This window comes from Sturnus vulgaris, chromosome 9, assembly GCF_052056855.1.
Source record: "Sturnus vulgaris isolate bStuVul1 chromosome 9, bStuVul1.hap1, whole genome shotgun sequence".
Classification (NCBI taxonomy): domain Eukaryota; kingdom Metazoa; phylum Chordata; class Aves; order Passeriformes; family Sturnidae; genus Sturnus; species Sturnus vulgaris.
The window spans coordinates 10131724-10152771 of record NC_142251.1 but is presented as its reverse complement, the minus strand read 5'-3'; the positions used below and the strand labels follow the sequence as shown (position 1 = coordinate 10152771).

Genomic DNA, 21048 nt, shown 5'->3' with positions numbered 1-21048 from the left:
TCCCCAAGGCCACCCCTGCCCAGCGGCAGTGTCACGGGGCGGGGGGGCCTGGGGCCGCAGGCACGGCAAACACCGCTGGAGTTAAAGTGCTGGGTAACGGCGCGGACGGTGCCTGGGATGGGGACAGGGACGGGGACAGGGGCTGGCTGCAGGGACAGCCCCGTTGCACGGGGACACGGTAAGAAATACGGTTTCCCAGCAAGGTGTGCCTGGTGGCACCATGGGAGCCCACGTCAGTGTGCACTGTCCTGTGCATGCTCAAGGCTGTGCCATCCCCTGGGCGGAGCACAAGTGTGACACAGGGGGCTGTGATCGTGGGACAGCTGAGGGACTTGGCACAGCAAGGACCACTCCAGGGATCTCCCCCTTCCAAAACCCCGCCTGTGCACTGGAGAGCAAGAGGCTCCCTTTCTCTGCTGTGGCATATCCATGGTCTACAGCCTTCCCATCCTTGCCACTGGGGAAACTGAGGCACGGACTAGCATGTTGGAAGGGGTGAGCTGCCCATAGAGTGGGGGCATGAACCAGATCTGTGCTCCCGGGCTCCTGCTGCCTCCAGTGGGCAGCCCTGCACTGGACAAAGGGTCTGCCCGCTCCCTGCCTGCACCCTGGGCAGCCAGGCGAGGCTGTAGGCTGAGAAATAAATCTTTTAAAATAAGCTTAAAAATATATATCTCTCTATAGATAGTTTCCCTTTGCAATAAATAAAGGTGGGGGTGCCCACCCTAGCCCTTGCCCATGGCATGCCAGGGCATAGCTGGCTCTGGGGCTGCCCCCTTATCAGGACAGGGGGTATCAGGGCACCCGGTTGGGGTACCCCAGCTCATGGCCTGGGATGGGTGGTCCCAGGAGGAGGTGATGGGGGAGCAGGCAGTGACCCCACAGAGGGGGAGCTGGCATGGCACCGAGTCCACCTTGCCAGCAGCTCCAGAAACAGAGGGGGGAGTTAGTGCTTCCATTTCTGGGGGGCAACAAGCCCAGGACAGGATAACCCCAAGCCCTGGGCGATGGGACACGGCACCAACGGTACAGCCTCAGGTGAGGGACACGCAGGCATGGCGTGGCCTGCACACAGCTTGCATAGAAGTGCCAGCCTGCCCTACCAAGCCCCGGTGCAGGGTGCAGGGGGCCGGTCCTCCTCGGCCAAGACCGCTCTGGCGATTAGCAGCATGACACGGGTGACCCCGCTCTGCACCCTCCTGTGCCCACCGGGTGCTGGCAAGATGTTCTGCCCAGGAACCAGCAATCTGCAGAGAGAGAGATTCGGGGGGTCAGTTGTGTCTCTCCACACTCACCTCACACCCCCACACTGCCATGCAGCAGTCCCAGGTAGGGTCCCCAGGCTCACCTAGCGCCAAGCGCTTGCCCCGTGGTGTCCCATGTTTTGCATCTCAAAGGTGTTGGGCACAGTGGTGCTGCTGGTGCTGGGCTCATCCAGGCAGTCCCGCTCGCTGCTGGTGAAGCCCTCAGGGCTGAAGCTGGGGTAGGAGCCAGGCAGTGTGGGATGCAGGGCCACTGTCACCGACGCGGTGGCTGTGACGGTGGTGTAGCTGCCGGCAGGACCCTGCAGGTGTGTGCTGTAGGTGGGCAGGGCTGCGGGGGGCGCTGGCTGGGTGCCCGGTGGGCCGGGCTGTGGGTGCTCTCGGGGCAGTGTGGTGCACGGCTCCCCGAAGGACAGGGGGGCTGCTGGCTGAGGGCCAGAAGTCTCTTTCTTCCCCTGAACCTCCAGGCTGTCCTTGTAGGGCTTCAGAACCTGGAGGGGGAACATGAAGCATGAGGGTCTCCAGTCATATTGAGCATCCCTCTGGCAACACCACCAGCCCCCATCTCCCAGATCTATCCGTGACCTGGGGATGCAGGGAAGTTGGCAATGCCACAATGGGCAGAGACACTCACAGTGATGCGGGGGAAGCTGGGGTCCTTGCCAGCCTCCAGTAGGATGTGTGCTGGAGCAGGGGGCACAATGAAGGGTCCCCGTGGGCTTCCTGGCCCCACACTCTCCGTGTAGTGCTCCGTGTCAGAGGGCTCAGGGAAGCTGGCAGGCCAGGCTGGAGCACACCGGACGTACAGTCCCCCAGGGCCCAGACATGGGGGTACCGACTCTGGTGGGGGTAGGCAGGGGCCATTATCCACCAAGGATGCCTGGGGAGATAAAATAGGTCAGAGGGGCCAAGGACAGAGGAGCATGGAGAAGTAGAGGTATGGGTTGATGTGAGGAGGATGGGGATGTGGGGCATACCAGGGGAAGCAGGAATGGGATCACATGGGTCAGGGAGGGATGGGGGAATTTGAATGAAGCAGGAACGAAGTCAGGTAGGTATGGGGCAAGTAGGATATGGGTCAGAGAAAGGATGAGGTAAAAGACTGATGGTACAGGGCAACGGATGGACTGAGGTGGGTTCGAGATGAGGTTGGGACTGGACAAGGCAGAGATGGATAAAGGGTGAAAGGTGGGCAGGGGGAGAGGCAATGGGGGATGGAGAGACGTGGGTACAGGGTTGGGGAGGACGAGGGACAGGTGGGATGGGGTGGTCTTGTACCTCAGGGGGTGGCCCGATAACAGAGAGCAGGACGGGCAGCAGCACCAGCCCGTTGAGCAGCCCCAGCAGCGTCAGGATGGTCAGCACCGCAAAGAAATACCTGAGGGGGCCATGGGCACATGGGGTAAGCAGGCATAGCCCTCACGAACCTGTCCCATCCCAAACATGGTTCCCATGCCACACCGCCTGGCCCTGCCATGTCTCCCCAGCCTCCAGGCAAGATGGAATGGCAGCACCCAGCAAGATATCCTCACCAGCTGCCCCACATCCCCACCGCCAGACAGGAGGGCTGCCACACCTACCAGTCCCCACTGCCATGGCTCTCGTAGGGCAGCAAGTGGCTGGTTTACTCTTTTTCAGTGCTCACCTCATGATGAAATCAAACTCAGAGCCAGCCAGCATGAGGACACCCAGGAGGGTGGAGACAGCACCATCCATCACAGGGGCAAAAGTGTGCTCCAGTGCTATGGCTGAGCGCACGTTCCTGCTCCCTGCCGCTGTCAGGAAGCCCTGAGTGGGACGGAAATGTCATGAGGGGCTGTCCCCGTGTGCCACCCATGAAGGGCCACCCATGATGGGCCACCCATTGGCACATGGCCAAAGGGGTGAGGGTGCCAGAGAGTGGGAACTGGGATCAGCCTGTACTCACCAGGGCCACGTGGACAGTAAACTCCACACCGATGCCAACAGAGGCAATGAGGATGACCACAGGGATGGCACTCAGCTTGATGCCCATCAGCCCCATGATGCCAAACAATTCCACAGCCATCATGGCCAGGATGGAGACCTGGAGAGTGGTGGGGTTAGTGAGAGATGGCTTTGACTGGCTGTCCCCTCTCCCTGGCAAGCCTGATCCTACTCCACATAGGGCAGCCTCACCTCACCAACCCTTCCTCCTCTGTTTGGGGTGTTCCTCTGTCCCATCTTCTGGGGATGCCCAGCCCATCCTGCTCTGCATGGATGTCATCAAACCCCTGCCCACCACACACATTCCCTTCATAATGGAGTCCTTGATCCCTCCATGTGGGTCCCCCGCCAACCGCCACCTCCACATGGGTGTTCTTGTCACACTCTTCTGCGTGTGTGATGTATCCAGGGCCCCCTGTTCTCTTTATCAGCGATACAACTGATCCCTCTATACAGGAGTCCCCCACCCACTGCCACCTTCATATGGGCATCCCTTCTCCCGAGGGTGCCCCTGGCCACTCATCACCCAATTCCCATGAAACAGGTACCCAGGGCCACTCAGCAGGACGGGATAAAGGCTGGATGTCCCTGACCCCACCCAGCAGGACATTCCCATGCACCAGGGTGCGTACTCACAATGATGCCGGCGGTCCAGGGGTTGAGCAGCAGCAAAGCACAGACAAGGAAGGTGCAGGCCAGCAGGATGCTGATGGCCAGCAGGAACCAGTGCCTCAGGCCTATGTACTGCTCCCAGAAGAGGAAGGGGTAGCCGCTGGGGTAGCTCAGCACGCCGTGGCGCTGGGCAGCCTCCCGGCAGATGGCCCGTACACTCTCAATTGCCTCCACAAAGTCAGATGTGCGACGAAGCCCGCTCAGGTAGAAGGGGAACTGGGCGAACTCCAGTGGCTGGGCTGCTGGGACTGGTGAGGAGATCAGAGGCAGTATGATCAGAGGCAGTACGGGCAGCATGGGAGTACGGGCAGCACAAGAGCACCACAGTCACACCAGCCTGAGTGCAGCCTGGGCAGCCTGATGCCTGGCTGGGTACCACAGGTCTGGGGAGTGCGTAGGGAACAGACTGGAGTCAAGGAGAAGGGCAGGGCATTTCTCTGCCTGTAGGATTTTTGTGCATTAGTGAGTTACTTTTTGCAGCGAGATAGATGTTCATCGGCTGGAGCAGGCGTGTGTTGCTAAGGGCACAGGGAATGCACAGTGGGATGCTCAGGGTGTGGGGTGCAGGAGGATGAGGGTTAAGCATGGGAGAGCAAGGCGGTTTACCAGATGGAGTAAGGGATGGGGGGGGGTCCCTTCAGGGCAAAAAGGCGTGGGGTACTCTGCAGGAGGATGCTGGGGGCAGGGGAGGCCCCGGGGAGCCCACCATGCTCACTCACTTCGCAGGTTCTCGCCCGTGGTGTCGTACTTGTCATGAATCCACTCAGGGGGTGGGGGGTAGAAGTTGGCCTGGGAGGCAGCAAAGCCCAGGGGGTCATTGCTGGCCCACACCGTCAGGCAGATGTAGAAAGTGTCGGGGGGGATGATGCCATTCTCATCCACCAGTCGCCGCGTGGTCAGCTACAGGAGAAACCAGGAGCCGGCATGAGCTGGGCAGCTGGGGCAGAGACATCCCCAGCCCAGTCAGCCCAGCCCTGTCACCACTCACCTGATTGAAGTTGAAGGGCTCCTTCTTGTTGCCAGTCTGGATGAGGAGTTTGTAGGCCAGTGCCCCATCCTCGGAGCCATTGCGGTAGCTGTCATGGGTGATGCGCCCAGCCTGCCAGTCCCTGTCAAAGGTGGCCTGGAGCCCTGGGGATGCAGAATGGGGGATAAGCATCCCTGGGGACACACCACCCTGCACACCACCCCACACCACACACCAGGGAGTGTGGTGCTAGAGGGATGGGCATACAGGAACCCTAAGGCTCAGCTTCCTGTGCTGGGCACCTTGGGACCACCCTCGCCAGGGTACTGCATACAAGGGAAGGTATTCCCAGGCCAGTGGGGAGCATGCAGGCTGGGGAGAGGACTGTCAGGCAGGGGAGATTATGGAGAAGAGGCATGTCCCTCACCTCGCAGCCAGTCCTGGAAGTAATGGAGCCACATTTTAGGCAGGTCGTGGTTACCCTCCCGCACCACGTACTTGACGGTGCTGAAGGCCTGGTGCAGGCTCAGTAGGGCAGCCTGGGCACCCGGGTAGTGGAAGCCACCCTTAGTGACGATGAACATGTTGTAGAAGGAGAAGTACTTGAACTGGGCTGAGATGAAAGCGTGTGCCTTGGTGTCCCGTGGTACGATGTCCGTAAGGTAGAGGCCATCGTGTACCATGGTGGTGCCATAGAGACTCAGCCCCAGCAGTGCCAGGAACAGCACCACAACTACCACCTGTGGGGACAACGCGGGGGGGGTCAGGAAGGGTCTTGTGCCACCCACCCACCTTGAGTAGCACCACCAGGGCTGCCCCCACCTCACCTTGGTCCGGGTGCGCAGAAGGAGTGGGGCATACTTCTCCCGGGCGAAATCAGCGAGGCTCCAGCGGCAGAAGGGCAGAGGGACACACTCCCGCCCGCCCTTGGCCTCATCCAGCTGGGACAGCAGATCCCGGGTGGAGCTCGATGGGGCAAAGACCTGCGAGCCCAAGGGGTCAGCGTGTGGTAGGAGGACGGCAGGTGAAGTGCACACCTGGGAGGTGGGTGGCAGGACGGTGACAATGTGGTGTCCCGAGGGGTCACACCGCGTGAAGGCTTGCACGGTGGTGGTGATCTGAGTGCTGGTGGCCACGCCAGGGTGCCCATAAGGAGATGGGTGACAGGCATGGTTGTCGTTAGCATCAGCAAGCTCTTGGGGCTGGATCTGGATGACACGTGAGGAGCAAGGGCTGTGTGGAGAGAGTGAAGGAGAAGAAACAGAAGGATGAGGTATCTCCATCTTCTTTAGGAAACTGTGGGGTCAGACCCATCCCAGCGAGCCCAGTGCCAGTACCTGTAGAAGCAGCAGAGAATGTCAAGCCGGCGTTTCTCCCGGCGGTGCAGGTCCAGGCTCAGGATAGCAGGGAAAACAAAGAGCACCATGGCGAAGTTGAACACAACAACCACTGCTGCCTGCAGGTATTGGGGGGACACACGTCAGAGTGGAGTCTGGCCATCCATTCCCATCCCCGGAAAGGGACCACGGCCTACCTGAAGGGAGAAGGCACGCAGGGCAGGGATGGGAACCAGGGCTGCCATGAAGAAGGCAATCATGTTGCTGACAGAGGTGAGAGCCACACTGGTCCCTGTGCGCTTCAGACACTCACCCGTCCGCTCCTGCAGGGACAGAGAAGGGGTGATCAGAGAGACCATGGGGAGGCAAGAGGAGGCCGAGAAGCCCCTGGGCAGTGCTCAGTGCTTACCTTGAAGGGGATGTGCTGGCTCGTCTCAGTGAAGGCATGAGCCAAGAGGAACATGTCATCGACCCCAATGCCAAGGGCCAAGAAGGGCAGGACCTGCCACAAAGCAGTTGGCATCAGCAGAGGGACACAGCCACCACTCGAGACGGGACCCAGCCATCCCTGAGCCCTCAGGGTCCTACCCACCTCACAGTACCCAGCTCTTCCCCCAGCACATACCTGGGTGGTGGCCGCATTGAAGGAGATGCCCAGCAGTGAGCAAAGCCCCAGGCCAGAGGCGACGGAGAGAGCCACAAGCAGGACCCCAGCCAGGCCCACAGCCCCTTGGGACTTGGAGCAGTCCCACCGCAGCATGGTGACACAGGCGTAGGCCAGCTGGAAGAGCACAGTGGGTCAGCAGGGACCAGGGGGGAGATGGAGGGATGGCGGAGGACAGAGAGAAGGGGCACACGTACCATGAGGAGGTAGCCCCCAGCCACCCGGATGACACTGACGTCAGAGAAGGACTTCATGATGTCGTTAAGCGTGGTGGTGGAGAAAGCATGGACACTCTGTGTTGCGTTGGGAGGGATGGAGTCCTGTGCCAGCTGCCAGAGGTGAATCCCATTATAAGAGTCAGGACCCCCTGCTCTACAGTACACCCTCCCCAGAGCCATTCAGGGTATCCATGTCACCACAGAGAATCCCTAGGGATCCACTTGGACAAAACAGAGTAGTGCCTGGACCCTTGGCCACATGAGAACCTGGGCACAGAGGCATGCCATGCACAGGCTCACCCCTGCCCAGCCCCATGTGAGGGCCGTTCCTGGTACTCACCTCCACGAATTTCCTCTGCCAGGCCTCCAGGATGGCTCCTGCCTTCTCCTCACTCCAGCTGATATCATGGATCTCGTAGTCATCCTTGAAGTGCTCATAGAGCTGCCGGGGGCTCATGAGGAGGAACATGGTCTGCAGGGCCTCGGCGCTGGGAGACAGGCACGCACCTCGCTGGGACCGGCTGCAGCGCCCCAGGATGCAGGAATGGGTCCATCCCCCACCCCACAGCACCCATCCCCACCACAGACAGCCATGAGAGGACCCATGCATCCTGTCTCCCTGCTCTGCCTTGCTCCAAAGCACTGCCTTGATCACTGGCCCCACACACTCGCCAGCCTCTACTGGCGACAGCCCCACAGCCCCTCCTGCAGCCAGGGCAGATATCCTGCCCTGTGCCTGGAGATGCCCACACCACAGCAGCTCTTACCGTAGCAGCTTGCCCTGGGAGTCTTTGGTCGTGCCACCTAAAATCAGCTCCTGCTGCCAGCGCATGAACTTCCTGGAGAAGCCGTGGCAGCCCCCTGAGAGTTCGGCCGGGATGTCAGGGCTCTGTGGGTGGAGAGGAGATGTCAGGATTCTGGGACAGGCAGGAGAGCAGTAAGCCCCCATACTCAATCCTGGTCCTCATGGACTGTGACCCACCTGCTGGCTCTGCTTGTTGGGGGCACTGGGGGGACACTGGGGGTCCTGGGGGTCCAGGCAGGGCCGTTCCATGTAAGCTTGTCCCACCTCTGCCTTGTCTAGCAGCTCTTTGAAGCCTTCCAGGGATGTGAACTGCCCCAGCTCCTCCATCAGCTGCAGAGGGTCCAGGTTGCTCCACTGGATGTCCGGACGGCCCCTGGCCAAAGAGCAGCACTGAGGTCACGGGGGATGCCAAAACTCACATGCAGTACCACCACCACCACTGCCAACCCACCCCAGGGATGCTGCAGATGCCCTCAAAGGCAGGATGTGAAGATGCAGACGAGCAGCGTCAGTCCCCAGCACATCCCTTATCCTCTCCCAGGGCCGCCCGCGGAATCCCCCGTGCCCTGTGCGCCACAGCGGGCCATGCCCCGAGTCAAGTAGCGTGCCTGATCCTGTTAGTCCGGGACAAAGCGGGGGGAGCCGGCCCTGCTGCCTGGCCCCGCTTTGTGTGAGCAGTCAGGCCGATTACTGCCCGTGGGCTAACATCTTGATAGAGGGGAGCAGGCAGGCAATAGCTCCCGGCATCCCTTACAGCCCTTCTTGCCATATTTCCCCGAGATGGAGAGTTTGGGGCTCAACAGAGGTCCTGGGGGCTCAGCACAATACTGGGAGCTGGGCGTGGAGTAGGTTGTCGGAGGTCCAGCAGGACCGCACGGGATTTGGGTACCCAGGAAGAGGGTTTTTCCCAGTGCCTGTAGATGCTCTGCTCCCTCCACCCCAGCCTGGGGAGCTGGGGGCCAGCTTCCAGCCTCACTCAGCTTCTTTTTTAAGACAGAAAGGACACACAAAAAAGCCCATAACCCTGCCCAGCGCTCCAGAAAGGGGAAGAAAAAGCCCCGAGCAAGTGTGGGCTCTGGGGAGAAACACAGCCTAATAATTCATGAAGGCTGGCTGGGCCAGAGCCGGCCGCTCGAGATTCCCACATACCAACCGGAGCTGCTGCTGCTTCCAAAGAGAGCCCCTTTTATCTGCTTTCGCTTGCTTCACTGAGCCAGGGCAAATCCTTTTGTCTTTCCATAGATTGCTGCTCTTTGTTCTCCCAGCTCCCGCCCTGCTCACCCCTCGGCATTAAAAAGGGGGACGAGTCCCCATGGGCTGGCCGGCACTCAGCCGGGGTGCCCGCCTGGGCACCCGTTCACTCGGCTGCGAGGAAAGAGGAGTCCCATCGCTGCTCCGGTGCCACCCTGCCTGCCATGTACCTCAGTCCCAGAACACTGCCCAAGACGGCAGGCAATGCCACCAGCATCCCATTTGGCACAGCCACCCCAGCCTCACTTGCTCCTGCCCTCAGCAGTTCCCCAGCCTGGGATGGGGAGAACCTGAGGTCTTGGGGGGTCAAAACCAGCCCCCTTGTCCTGGCTAGGGATGCTGCGGCCCCTTCCCCCTCCTCCCGTCCGCAGCAGCCTGAATAAGGCCACTATTTCATCTATTTGGCAAGGGGCAGCTTTCAGAGCAGCATTAGCATGAGAAAGCACGGGCTGCGTTTGCTGACAATGCACAAGCCGCCCCAGCTCTCCCGGACAAACACACGCGTAAACAGAAAGAATGTGGGGGAGGCTCCCCCAGCCCAGCCCGGGGTCCCCAGCCCCACCACCGAGGTGTGAGGAGCTGGCTGGGAGTCACTCGCCACCCGGCCCAGGGACTCTGTGTCCTCCACGCCCCAGGGCGCAGCTGAGGAATGTGGGCGCCCTTCACAATTGTGCCACCCAGCGCTGCCGGGGGCAGCAGCCTCAGGGACCTGCCTGCAGCACAGCCACTGTCCCCATCCCCATCCCTGGCTGGTCGAAGAAGACAGGGACAGGATGGGCAGTTCCTGCCTGCGGGCTCCTCCTGCAGCGGTGCAGCCCTACCTGTGCCACTGAGGCCAGGCAGGGGAGGATAGGGACCTGTCCCCAGGGTGTTGACCCAACGAGACAGCAATGGTAGTGGGATCAACCTAGGGTTGAGCAGGACAAGCTGCAGCAGCACCAGGGCACCTTGGAGCAGGCAGAGCCAAGCTGCAAAGGGAGGTCAAGCACAGCCCCTCGACAGCATCCCCAGCTGTCCCATGGCCCCCCACAGCCAGGATAGTTCCTCACGCACTCACGGGAGATAGGCTGAGCCTCCCTGCAGCTTGGAGCCTTCCCAGAAGCAGTCCAGCGGTGTCAGGATCACACAGGGGAACAGCTTCTCTATCATCTGCAGGAGAAGATGCGAGAGGTCAGCAGGGATGGATCAGAACCCCCAGTCTCCCCCCAGCCTTGCTGGGCTTCCCAAACCTGCACCTTTCCACATCCAGCCAGCAGTGCCTTCACAGTGCCTGGGGCTGACAAGCCCTGTCCCCACCACAGCCCATCTACTGCTATTCTTTGATGGACTGATCCCGTGGGTCAACAGCCACCCCCTGGGGGGCTCCGGAGGGCCATCCATGACCAGCACTTACCCTCTCGATCATGCCGTTCTCAATGATGGGGACACCCGACTTGTAGCAGATCTTGTTCAAATCCCACGATCTGGAAAAGCAGAACGAGGAGCTGAAAATGGACATATCCCACATGGGACATGGCAAGGGATAGACGGATGTGCAGGGCACGGCGGGGGTCCCGGTCCCCCATCTGGAGCCGGACTCACTTTCCGAACAGTGAGACTTGAACCTTGCTGGCTGCCAAGGCCGCCTCGAGGTGGAGCTGCAGGGCCTCCTGCGTCAGGATGTTATCGCCATCCTTCTTCGGGGTCTGGATCAACATCTGGGACGTGTAGACGGATTCCTCGCCCAACTTCTCCTTGGTGTAGCGCAGCTCCTGGCTCACCCGGCTGCCCGCTGTGGACAGGACCATGATGTGCCAGTCAGTGCCAGGGCAGGCAGAGCCCCTATCCCACCAATTTGCCCTGCCCATCAGGATGCCCAGGGAATGGGATGGGCAGAATCAAGGCGGCGCAGCAGGAGACAGTGCCGCGTTAACTCAAAGGGGTTTCTTGATACGGGGCTTCCCAATCGCTGCATCCTCGGGGTGCTCACACAGAAGGGATCCAAACACGACCACCTCAGGACACACTCGACCAGGCATCCCCCCTCCTACCAACATTGTACCCAGCCCCAAAGCAGCTTCCTGGCTTTGCTTTCCTCACAAATAACCCACAGACAGATGGTTGGTGAAGCAGAGTGGACCCAACCTGTCCACTTCCACCCGTGCACCCGTGGCTGTTGCAGATGCCCAAAACGAGCCCAAAAAATACGAAGCAAAACTGGGGGCACCCTAGCCCAGCCCAGCTCCTCCATGGCACCCCAAGGCAGGCAGGGAAGGAGTGTAGGGAGAGGCAGGCACCCCAACGTCCTTGCAGGTGTAGGCTGGCACAGCAGAGGTCTGGGGACCGGGGAGAGAGGTGATGCTGGGGACATCACTCTTCCCCACCAAGGCTCTGAGATCTGTCCTCCTTTGGTGGCAGGAAAGCTCCAAGCACAGCAGGGCCAAGGTTTCCAGCTGAAGCCACCAACTTCATCTGTGGCTGCCTCGGCGTGGAAGAGGAATCCCCTCCCAGCCAACGTGGCTGGGGCTGGCACCAAACCCTGCATGGTCTTTTGCGTGGCTGAGCACCATCCCAGGGACAGTTGTCCCCAATCCCTTCAAATGTGGGGCTCCCATCCCTCCTGGCATAGCAAAGCGCAGACAACACAGCCCAGAGGAGGGTGGGAAGTGGATCTTGAGACATGTCCCGAGAGCACCACTCGCTACCCTGCTCCCAGCCCCCTGCTCAGGGTGGGAGGGATGCTGCCCTGGCACATCTGGGGTGTAGCCCCCATCCCAGTGCCACCCACTGGGGTACCCCAGGATGCCCAGCGTGGGATGCTTCCCAAGGCAGTGCTGCTGGCAGGGGTGAGGCCAACTCCTGCCCAGCCCCAGGAAAGCGGGGGGGAGGTCACGATTCATCTGCACCAGGACGCTCCCTCAGCAAGAGGCGGGGGCCCCGGCGGGCCTGGCCCTCCGCCAGCACCGAGGAGGCCAGAGCGAGACCGCAAATAAGGAGCAGAATCTTCCCTTTTAATGACTTATTATATGGGTTGGTGTTTTGGGTTTTTTTTTCCCCTGCTTTTTGGGAACGGGGAGGGCAAAGCATCTTTATTGTTTCTGGCTGGGCCAGGGAGCAGCTGGTGTCCATCAGATGCCAGTTGGGATAGAGGTTGTGCCAGGGACAGGGAGGGGGGGACATAGCCACGGCTTTTGTGTGTGTGTCAGAGGGGATAGCAGCACCCAGGGCTCGGGGACGAGGACACAGGGAGGGTGGGTGCCGGGGATGGGGGGAAGTGGGATGCCCATGCCGTTCCCAGCAGGCTGGGAGGTCGGGCAGGAGGTGCGCCAAGCTGCTCTGATCTCAGCCATGCCACCCACGCTGAACTCGGGCGGGAGGTGGGACACAGCGATGAGGGGGTGCCCGACAGCGCTGCTGCTCCCGGGGGATGCATCCTGCTACGCCCTGCCCCGGCGGCATCTCCGCCCAGCATGGCTGCGGGAGGAGCCACACATCTGCAAGCATGGGGTGGGGGCGAGCCCCCCGAAAAATTACAGAAAGAAAAAAAAACCAAAACAAAAAAAATCAACAAAAAAAAAAGAGAGAAAATAAAAAGCCGTCCCTTGTAATTAGTGTTAATTTGGAACAGGGCACTGCGAGCCGTCAGCAAGCTTCAAAGGCCGTGAGGAAGCCTCAAATTCCAACACCCTAATTAACCAAAGAGCAACATGAAAAGACAAGGCAGCGCACACAGGGCTGCCAAGGACACTTCAAACGGGCGCGCGCCCGCCGGCCGGCCAGCCCGAGCGGGGCGAGACGCCCCACGCCGCCCCCGGCCCGCGAGGAGGCTGGGGGGGCACCCCCATACCAACAATAAGCACGTTAATGAGGAACTGTATGTAAATTCTTTTTTTTTTTCTTTTTTTTTTTTGGTTGTTGTTGTTTTTGTTGTTGTTGTGTTGGTTTTTTTGTTGGTGGTTTTTTTGTTGTTTTTTTTTTTTTTTCCCCAATTAACAAAGGGAGCCCTTGGCTTTTTCATGCAAAGAGCTCTCTGGTTCCAATCAGGCGTCCGGTCCTGCTTACTAACAGCCTGCTCTGTTCCTCGGCAGGGTCTGGCTTCACTGCTCTGGACCCCCCAGCTCCCTCCAAAATCCCACAGTGGGGCTTGGGGGCAGGGCAGTCCCCCGAGGCAGGAGCATCCTCGCTGGGGTTGGGCATTGCTCCCTGGAACCACTGCTTGAGGGTTTCACGCTGGGGGGGTTGTGGGGTGCAGGCTCAGAGCAGTTCTGGCTGGACGGTGCATCGGGACCCTACGCCCACTTGCACTCCAAACACCTGGGGTGCAGAACAGGCTCGGGCCGTGCCCAAGCAGCGAGAGTGGATGCCAAGGATGGGATAGGGTCCCTGGCAGCGAGGGTGGCTGCATGTGTGGCTACCTCCCATCCATGGGCCATGCCGGGGGAGCCCTCCCCGTAATTACCACATCGCCACAAAATTATAGAGCAGGGCTGGAGCCTCCCTGCCCCCTTCCCGGCCACCCTGCCTGAGCCATTTCCCTGCCACTGCTCCTCAAACCCTCCTGGCACAGCACCCACAGCCACGGCACTGCAGCCAGCTCACCCTCACATAGTGGGACCAACTTGTGCCCTCAGCTGCTCCAGCCAAGACAGAGCCTCAGCCCCTGTGCTGTCCCTCCTGCGCTGGAAGGGGTCCGAGCCTAACTCATTCCACATCTCCTCAGGAGTCGCCAAAACCTCCCAGACCCATCTCAGACGGTTTGGGGTCAGAGGAACCCATGCCAGGTCCTACTGCCCACAGTGCAGTTGCCAAACTCCCCAGCCCAGGGCTGGCCCCCTTGCAGCCACCATCGGTGATGACAGCAAGGGGACTTCCAACCATGGTTTCCCAGGCCAGGAGGTGAACAAACCCCGTGGTGCCCCATCTCCAAGCACCCAAGGTTGGGGGGCAGCAGGCTGAGTGTGCCAGGGCAGCGTGTCTGGGTGGTGCGGGGAGGGCAGTGGGTCAGGGCAGGCTGCCAGCCCCACACTGAGCCCTCCCTGTCTGGCAAGGGTGAAGGTGAGGGAGGGATGTGGGAGGTGCTGGGGACCACAGAGAGGTACCAGCGTCTCCCCAGGAAACACATGCTGCAAAGACCATTCTGTCCCATCAGGGTGGGTAGAGGCCATGGTCAACAGCACTGCCACCACACTGCACATGGTACCCAGGCACTGCTTGAGTGACCTGGGTGGGACAGGATGGCAGGGAGGGAGCACTCCTGGGTAACATTCTCGCTTGGCCCCCAAAATCACGCCCTGTCCTACTTGGTGTAATGGGGACATGGGATGTGGCAACAAATGTTGCTGACTCCCAGATTCGACTGGTGCACAGGGGATGCTGCATCCCTGATCCCAGCTCCCAGCTGGGCCCACTAGCAAGGGACTTGATGAGCAGCCCCCTCTCTACAGCACAACATCCCAGTGCTAGGGTTGGAAACTACCACAAAGGCACAGCTGGGAATGGGGCAAGGTCAGGCTGAGATCCCCTGGGAAAAGCCATCCCCATGGGGACCCCCTTTGCAGCACCCCCTGCTACAAGAGGCACCCACGGGGGCAAACACAGACCGAGTGCATCCCTCTGGCAGAGATGCCTGCCCTGGGTGATTAGCGACGGGGCTCCAGAGGGATGCCAGAACCATCCTGCAACTCAAGCACTATCCCGCATCCCGGTGGGAGGGGGTCCCGAGGCACCGCCCCAAGCATCCCTCGGCTGCAGCTTCCCCGTGCTGAGCGGCGTGCAAGCCGGAGGCCACCTTCAAAGTGTTGTGGGGCGGATTAGCTGGATTAGGGAGGCAGTGAAAGGACCCATGCTGCTCCGGAGGAAGTCTCGCCCAGGGCACACTGAAAGAGCCATTTTTACCTGTCCCGGCCGCTACCGCCAGCCTCGCCAAAAGCCCGGCGGCCCCATCCTGTCAAAACACGTCCTCCCGGCCCCATTCACCCCGCGGCTGGTCCCGGCAAGGGGGGCAGCTGCGTGGCAGATGGGTGCCCCCAGCAGCACGAAGGGACGGACGAGGGCTCGGCGCTGCCAGAGCAGCTCCAACTAAACCCAGCCCCACTGAAGGGGCTCCCAACTTAAGTCAAGAGGGGCGGCAGAAGACGGGGATGCCTTCAAAAAGCCAGCGGCGGAGGGGCTGAAAGGGCCCGTTTGGGGCCAGCTCCCCAGCCGCCGGCCCCGGCCGAACTCTTTTGTTTAACGGCAAAGCTAAATTAATGTCTTTATTACCCCAAATCGGGGGGCGGCGGTTCCCAGAACAGGGAGGGGGGCAGCCAGGAGCTCGCACCGCCCCGGCCAGCGCCGAGGGGACAGCGCGACCCCCGAAAAAGAGAGAAGGGAAAAAAAAACGGGGGGGGGGGGGAGAGGGGATTCAGTTGGGAACTATTCACCGCTAAGACTCCTGTCAGCATTGACATAAATTTCCACTGGTGTTGGCATTTAGGCATTTGCCATTTCCATATGTATAGGGCTGCCTGTACTAATTATGCTAATCACCCCCTCTGTTGGCTGCTGTGAAAAATGGCCACATTAGGCACTCCACTGCTTGCTAATGTCACTTAATGTGTGGTTGAAACATACATTCATCCCCCTCTGAATGGTGAAATTTTTCCACATTGCTGGCTTCATTCAGGCAAGAAATGAATTTTTTGAACTCAGACCACTTTTCCAGGCCCGAGGGAGAGGCAGATAATAAAACCCTCTTCTTGGGCCTTGGCGCTGCCCCCTCCCAGCCGCCAAATAACATTTAAAACACACAAAAAAAGAGCCCCTTCCCTAAGTCCGTAGATATGTCCAAGTTAAAAAAAAAAAAAAAGATTAAAAAAAAAGAAAAAAAACACTTTCTAGGAATTAAAAAATATGTATCAGTTGAAAAGCAAAGCAAAATGGATAGGGGCAGATAAGCCACAGCCATCTGTAGAGTCTTCCAGTCTCTTTGAGTTAATTAGCAAAATTTTCCAGCCCAAAAAAGCTGACCAAGCTGTCAAGGAAGGGAAAAGGAAGAGCAAGAGATTTTGCATTCACCTCCCAAAAATAAATAAATAAAGGTGAACTGCCTGGACCCCATCTTCTGGTGGGTGGGGGGCTACTGGGTGACGCTCCTTCCCTCCACCCCTTCTCGAGAAGAAAGGTTCTTTCAGAGCCAGAGGGGACTTTGGAGCAGAGGAGAGAGCCAGGAAGGCAGGTTTTTGGAATAACAGGGACCTCAGCATTTCATGGCAGCAACACCCCAGCTGCTCCTCCCTCCTCCAAGCCCCCGAGGATAGGGGCACAGTGTCCCCACAGATACCCAGACCCTGCAAACAGAGAGAACAGCATTGTCCTGAAGGTAAAATCCTGCCAGACCAGGCAAGACAGTGCCCAGGCACTCCAGGCTGTCCCTTTCCTTCCTGCAAAGCAATGTGTCATCACACCCCAAGAGAAATGGGGACCCTCTTCCCCAGGACACTCATCTGGAGACAGAGCAGGGACATAGCAGTCCAGGAGCCACCCCATAAAGTGAATCCATCTCTGGCCAGATCCCAGCAGGCATCCTACTGCCCCAGACCTGGGGACAAACTGCCATGAGAGCCCCTCCAACCTGTCAGCACCAGCCACACACAACCCCCCCAGATTCACCCACTCCTTTCTCAGCCCCTGCACAAACATCCCACCCCACAAACCCACCCACCCAGCAAGGAGACCACCCAGGAATGGCTGTGGCATCCCACTCACCCCCACTGCTGCTGCCCCACACCCCTCCATGGGACCCATCCAGCACAGTGGAGACAGAGGCTGGGAAGAGGGGCCACACAGACAGTGGTGAGGGCATTCAGTCCTGTCCTTGGCTTCCTGTTGGGGCTCTCCCATTCCCTATGCCCCTCTCTCTGCAAATACAGTCAGCCAGCATCTCCTCTCCATCTTGCCCTGCTGTGGGGGGAGCTCCAAGCTGCATCCCAGCCCTGTCCTGGGTGCTGAGGAAGCGATGCCCTGTGCCAAGAACTGTTGCACGGGTCAAGGAAGGACAGAAGCCACTGCCAAGAAGGATAAGGTTGTCTCAGCTTTATGCCCCAAGATGAGAACAAGGGAAAAAATTCCCCTCACCCTGTAAGATGCGTCCTATTTCATCCCACCAGCACATTCGGGATGTCCATGACCCCTCCAGGAAAGGGACAGAGTCTTCTCCAGGGAGACTCAGCAGCTCTTTGAGAGCGCGACGGCTGTGCGGGGCGCTTGGCTGTTCCGGTTAGGAATTAACCCGGCCTTCCTTTGAACCAGCCCTCAGCGCTATAAATCAGGCAGACCCATTCACCACCCAGGGCTCTGCCTGCCCAGAGCTCGCCTCCCTGGCCCCTTGGCCCTAAAGACGCCCTGGGAGAGCCAGGAACAGCTGCCAGGTGTCTAGAGGTAACTCAACACTTGCCGCTAGCCAGGATTTCAAAGCCTCCGAGTGGCTAATTGCTTCGGAGGAGACTAATTGAACATTTCCACAATCGAGTCCAATTTATGGGGTGACATAGCCTCCTTCCATCTCCCAAACAGGGATACAGGTCAGACATAACCCCAGAACGCCACAAGAACCCCTCAGGCAATCCCCTGGTCTAAGGACATTCCCAGAACTGGGACAGGGGACCCTCTGCTTTCCTACAGTGGCCGGAGTCACAGCCGAGGCTCAGGAGGACATACCATCAGCATGACCCCAGTCGTGGGGACAAAGCAGGGCTGCCCACCCTATTCCCGTTTGGGGAGGAGGGGGATGGGACATCAACACCATGTTCCCATGGGAAGCAGCTTCCTTCCCTCCCCTGCTCACCAGGATCTCAGCTCCCAGAGATCTGAGCTCAGCCTGCAGTGGGGACTGTCTGGCACAGGATCACACTGGGACTTGACCTGCGTGGGGCACTTTGTGCGCTGGAGCATCACCACCCGCATCCCTCAGCCTGGCTAGGCAGAAGCAGATGATTGGGTGCAGTCACCAGAGGCTTCCTGGAACCTTAAACCACCCTGCCCCTGAGCTGGGACCCACTGGGCTAGGACTATGGGCCTGGGATTCCCTGCACACATACCCTGCCCCTTAAACACTCTACAGCACTGTCTCAGGGCTGGGATGAACCGCACTCCTACAAACACCTCACAAAGCCAGAGGAAGCAGGTCCCCAGCACCCTGGTGATCCCAAACACTTGGAACCAAGCTGATGAAATACCAACTTTGCCAGCCAAGGAGCAAGAACTGCGCTGCTTCAGCCTGGCTGTGGTACCACAGCACTGGAGAGGACACACACTCCAACACTACTGCACACGTGGGAACGTGAGAAAGTAGCAGCTGAGAAAAATCCCAAAGCAGCTTCAAGTGCTCTGGATCCAACCACAGAATCTGGGAAATTGTGTCCCACTCTCCAGGGACATGCCAGGCCCTCCTGTGCCCTGATAATGCCCATCCCCACACCAGCAGGATGGGATGCAGTGATCAGGGTTGGGCATGTGTGGGGGATACTTTGATCTCCTCAGAAAATGCAGAAGCTGCAGCTGGCAGTGAGGCAAGGACCTACAAATGGTTATGGGGAAGGGAGGAGCCCCACAGCTGATACACGAAAATGAGAGTGTCACCACAAACCTTCCACATCCTGACCCGTGCATGCCTGCCAGGGACCCCATGGGACTAAAGCCATCTCAGACACATCGTCATTGGTGGTCGCAGGTTGTGCCAACGCCTGAGGACGCTGGGGCTGTGCCACCCAGGAGCAAGGCACGGAGGGGTCTGCCCCAAGTGCACACTCCCAGGGGAAGAGCCCTCCCAGGAAGGATAAGAGTGGGTTCCGAGCAGCACCCTCGGCATCGCACACCGTCATCAACCAGGCACCACAGATCCAGAGCACGGGCTGTGCGCAGACCCCAGTGCACCCATTGCCCGGGAAGGGGCAGGACAGCGGGGTTCCACCACGGAGTTAAAAAAAAAAAAAATTAAATCCAACTCCTGACACTGAAGAAGATGAGAAGCCATGAGAAAAAAAGGTTTCTGAGAGAGGCCCCCAGCACCTACACTACAGCCAGACCGCAGTGTGGAGGAAATCCCCCAAGACCAGCCGCAGTCGCTCCTGGATGTGCCCGTGCGGGCAGGGAAGCACAGCGGGGCACAGGAAAAGCCGGGTTTCTGGGCGCTTGCAGCCGTCCCCAGGCTTGGCCCCTTCCCCATCCCGCTCTCCACCCTGATGTGCCGCAAGTCCCATTCCCCTTAACAGGAACAACCACAGCCGCTTTCCTGGCCACAGTTCTACAAAACGCTGACTCCTTGCTACCCCAAAAGCACAATAAAAATTCAATGGAGCCGGAGCCACGACCCAGAGTGAGGGAACCAGGGAAAGAGCACGTCCCTCCTTCAGCAGCCACAGCTCAGGCGCTGGCTGGACCGGGAGGTATCACTGGATTTCTCTGCTACGTGTTGCAGTGGAAGGGGGTGATGGAGACGAGATCTGGGGAGGGGGGGGACACAAACATCCCTGGGGAGTGGGGAGCAGGTGGGAGAGCCGGGCATTCCTGGGCAGGGGTCCGTGGGTGCATCTGTGTGCAAGCAGCCAGGGAGCGCAGACCTCTTTTTTTTTTTTTTTTTTTTTAATTTAAAAAAAAAAAAAAAAAAAAAAAAAGGGGGTGGGAGAGCAAAGTTGCTTCTATTGTTGAACCAAATCCAAGAGTAGCTGAGGACCACACAGGGAGCGGGGCGTGGGGGAGGAGGCAGCGCTCCCGCACAAAGATGGCTGACACCCCTCCGCTGAGCAACATCTGCCCCTGCACAGCACCCCGCGGGGACCCCGCCCGGGGGATCCCCCCGCCGCGCCCGGCGGCACGGACCGGGCTGCGATTCGGGGTGCTGTCCCCCCCGGGGGCCTCCCAAAGCCGAAAGGAGGTGCAGGAAAAGCAAATCCCAGACCCGTGAAGCGGGGCTGCAAGGATCGGGGACAGAAAATCCACGCTGGAGTTATTAATAACAAAGGAGGGGGATCAGCCGCTTCCACTCGGAAACCGGGATTTGCTCCCGCCTGACCCTGCCCGCGCTCCCGTTCCCCCCGGGCCGGGGTCCCGGGCCGGGACTGGCGGCTCCGCGGCGCCGGCTCTGCTCCGGCGCAGGGCTGCGGCCGTCCCCGGGGGTTCTTCCCACCGGGAATGGGGTGTCCAGCACCATCCCTCTCGCACGTGTCTGCACTTTCGCGGGGAGATCCCCGTCGGGACACGCGTGGGGGTCCCTCTGCAGCCCAGCATCACGCACCCGCGCAAGGCGCAGCCCGAGCGGCCGCGCACACGGGATCCCGGCTCGTGGGCTCCCACAGCCCTGTCCTTCGCGGCCCCGGTGGCGGGAGCCCGGCAGCGGCATCCTCATCTTACTCCTCCCGCCCCGCTCCCGCGCTGTCACCTGCCTCCCGGCCGGCCCCGCACTCCGCGCCGCGCGTGGGGGACAAAGCCGCGGCCGGGAGCGGGACCGGGACCGTTCCCACGGGCGGCCGAGCCCGCAGGGCCGCGCTTACCTTCCACCCAGAGGTGCTCGATGTCGGTCTCGATGGAGGCCACCCGTAGTCCCACGGCCAGCGCCCCGAACACCAGCAGCCCCACGAAGAGCACCTTCCCGCAGTGCCGCTGGATCCGGCAACCCAGGGCGAAGAGCAGCGCCTGAAAGCGGGCCCGCAGCCACAGCGGGGTCCTCTGGCCCACGGCCCTGCCCTGCGGAGGGGGCGAGGATCGGGTCAGCCCGAAAGAGGAGAGAGGAGAACCCCTTCTCGGGGAAGGGGACCCGCAGCGGGGCGGGATGCCCGCGGCCGCCGCACTCGGCTGCGGAGCGGGACCTCGAGTGCCGGAGGTTTCTCAAGCCGGGGGACACGGGGGTCCCCGCACCCGCCCGGCCCGCCCCGGGCTCCTCCGCGTTCTCCG

The 21048-nt window shown here is 60.1% G+C and overlaps 1 protein-coding gene across 1 annotated transcript; it reads right to left on the bottom strand.

The window, feature by feature from the left end:
• Window positions 1-16: 16 nt before the first annotated feature.
• On the bottom strand, window positions 17-20805 carry PTCH2 (patched 2). The gene is made up of 23 exons (XM_014872207.2): window positions 20649-20805; window positions 10723-10912; window positions 10535-10604; window positions 10199-10290; window positions 8068-8263; window positions 7853-7974; window positions 7426-7573; window positions 7065-7196; window positions 6829-6984; window positions 6613-6705; window positions 6401-6526; window positions 6204-6322; window positions 5694-6099; window positions 5294-5606; window positions 4888-5030; window positions 4619-4799; window positions 3864-4147; window positions 3190-3327; window positions 2908-3050; window positions 2541-2640; window positions 1897-2142; window positions 1349-1753; window positions 17-1247 (listed from the first exon to the last, which is right to left on the bottom strand). The coding sequence occupies exons 2-22, from the start codon at window positions 10836-10838 to the stop codon at window positions 1349-1351; spliced, it is 3729 nt and encodes a 1242-aa protein (XP_014727693.2). The 5' UTR covers window positions 10839-10912; window positions 20649-20805; the 3' UTR covers window positions 17-1247.
• Window positions 20806-21048: the final 243 nt, after the last annotated feature.